This window comes from Myotis davidii, unplaced genomic scaffold, assembly GCF_000327345.1.
Source record: "Myotis davidii unplaced genomic scaffold, ASM32734v1 scaffold355, whole genome shotgun sequence".
Lineage (NCBI taxonomy): Eukaryota > Metazoa > Chordata > Mammalia > Chiroptera > Vespertilionidae > Myotis > Myotis davidii.
Window position 1 is genome coordinate 838,522 of NW_006286818.1, and position 1,432 is coordinate 839,953.

The 1,432-nt window shown below is 63.4% G+C and overlaps 1 protein-coding gene across 2 annotated transcripts in view; it reads left to right on the forward strand.

Annotated features, from left to right (window-relative positions):
- THY1 (Thy-1 cell surface antigen) overlaps positions 1-1,432 on the forward strand; it is a 2,990-nt gene that overhangs the window by 1,276 nt on the left and 282 nt on the right. The window contains exon 3 of one of the 2 annotated variants that reach the window (XM_006758699.2): positions 530-668. In XM_006758699.2, the coding sequence (XP_006758762.1) occupies positions 530-642 (113 nt within the window). In that variant the 3' untranslated portion in view covers positions 643-668. Of the gene's footprint in view, positions 1-529; positions 1,215-1,432 lie in introns of those variants that run through there. The other variant, XM_015560649.1, reaches the window with a different exon arrangement.

Here is a 1,432-nt window from a genome sequence, read left to right on the forward strand (position 1 = left end):
AGTCAGACAGTCCCTCTCCCCACCTGGAAAACGGGGTTGACCCTCACCCACAGTTTTGTCTGTATTTTTGTTAATTCTCACCCGAGGACATTTCCATTGATATTAGGGAGAGAGAAGGAAAGACAGACAGAAATATCAATGTGAGAGAAACACATCAGACTGGTTGCCTCCTGCACGATCCCTGACCAGGGCCCCAGGCAGGGGAGGAGCCTGCAGCTGAGGTACACGCCCTTGACCTGAAGGGAACCGGGGCCCTTGGGTCTGCGGGCCAACGCTCTATCCACTGAGCCACAGCGGCTAGTCACCCCAGTTTTCCTGTGAGGACGCTTAGTAGAGATTGGGTATGATGTTTGTTCAAGGACTCAGGACCCTGCGCATGGGAAAGGTGGTTGGTTCTGCTGGACCAGGTTGGCCCTGGTTCCGGCCGAGAGCCTCATGGCGCCAGCCTCCCCGGGGAGCCGCAGGTGGCGGCCTGGGCTCTGCTCCTCATGCCTGCTCTGCCCTCTCCCCGTCTCTTCTCTCCCCACAGACAAGCTGGTCAAGTGCAGGGGCGTCGGCCTGCTGGCCCAGGACGCCTCCTGGCTGCTGCTGCTGCTGCTCTCCCTGCCTCTCCTGCAGGCCATGGATTTCGTCTCCCTGTGACCTGTCCAGACAGCTTCCTCCTCAGGGTCAGCTGACCCCTCCCCCAATCCCTTACATACCTGGGGGAAATGGGGACCCCACCCTCTTAAGGAGTCCCGTGCTGCATGCCATCATCTACCCACGCCCCTGCCCCCCAGCGCCCCCGCCCTCCACACACCACTGGCCTCTCGTCCTTGCTCCAGAGCTGCTGCTGCTTCTGTGGTTTATTCAGGGGCTTCCTTCCTTTTCTTGGGGAGTTTGTGAAAACGGAAGCCAGGTTGGGGCCCGATGGAGAGCGAGGACAGGGGAGGGGCTGTGGGGTGGAGGGGTACCTGTGAGGGGGTCATCCCTGCCCCGGGGACCAGAGCCTGGGAGGGCGGTGTGCTTGGGTGCAGAGCCCCCTCAGCAGCCCCGCCGGGATGTGAGGAGAGTGCTAGGGGCACCCTCCCCGCAGCCTGCAGCTGGCCTCTTCCCACCTCCTCCAGTGGAGGCTCAGACCCTGCCCAGCAGCAGTGCTGACGGGGTGAGAGGGGGTGAAGGGAGGGGGAGGGCCCCCCTCCCCCTCCCCCTCTCCCTTCCCTCCTAGGCACGCTAAGAAGGAGCCTGCTGCCTCTCGCTGCCTCCCCAGCAGCTGAGAGCGGCTGACCCAGCCCCTAAGAATCCCAGACGCTGACCTGGAGGCAGTGAGGGGCCAGGGGAGCCCAGAGCCACGGGATCTGGCCCCAGTGTTTCTCCAGGAGGCAGAGGCGGTTCCTGCCCTCCCAGCCCCAGCTGGTGCCTGAGCCTCACTCCCTGCCCCACAGCCTGCTGT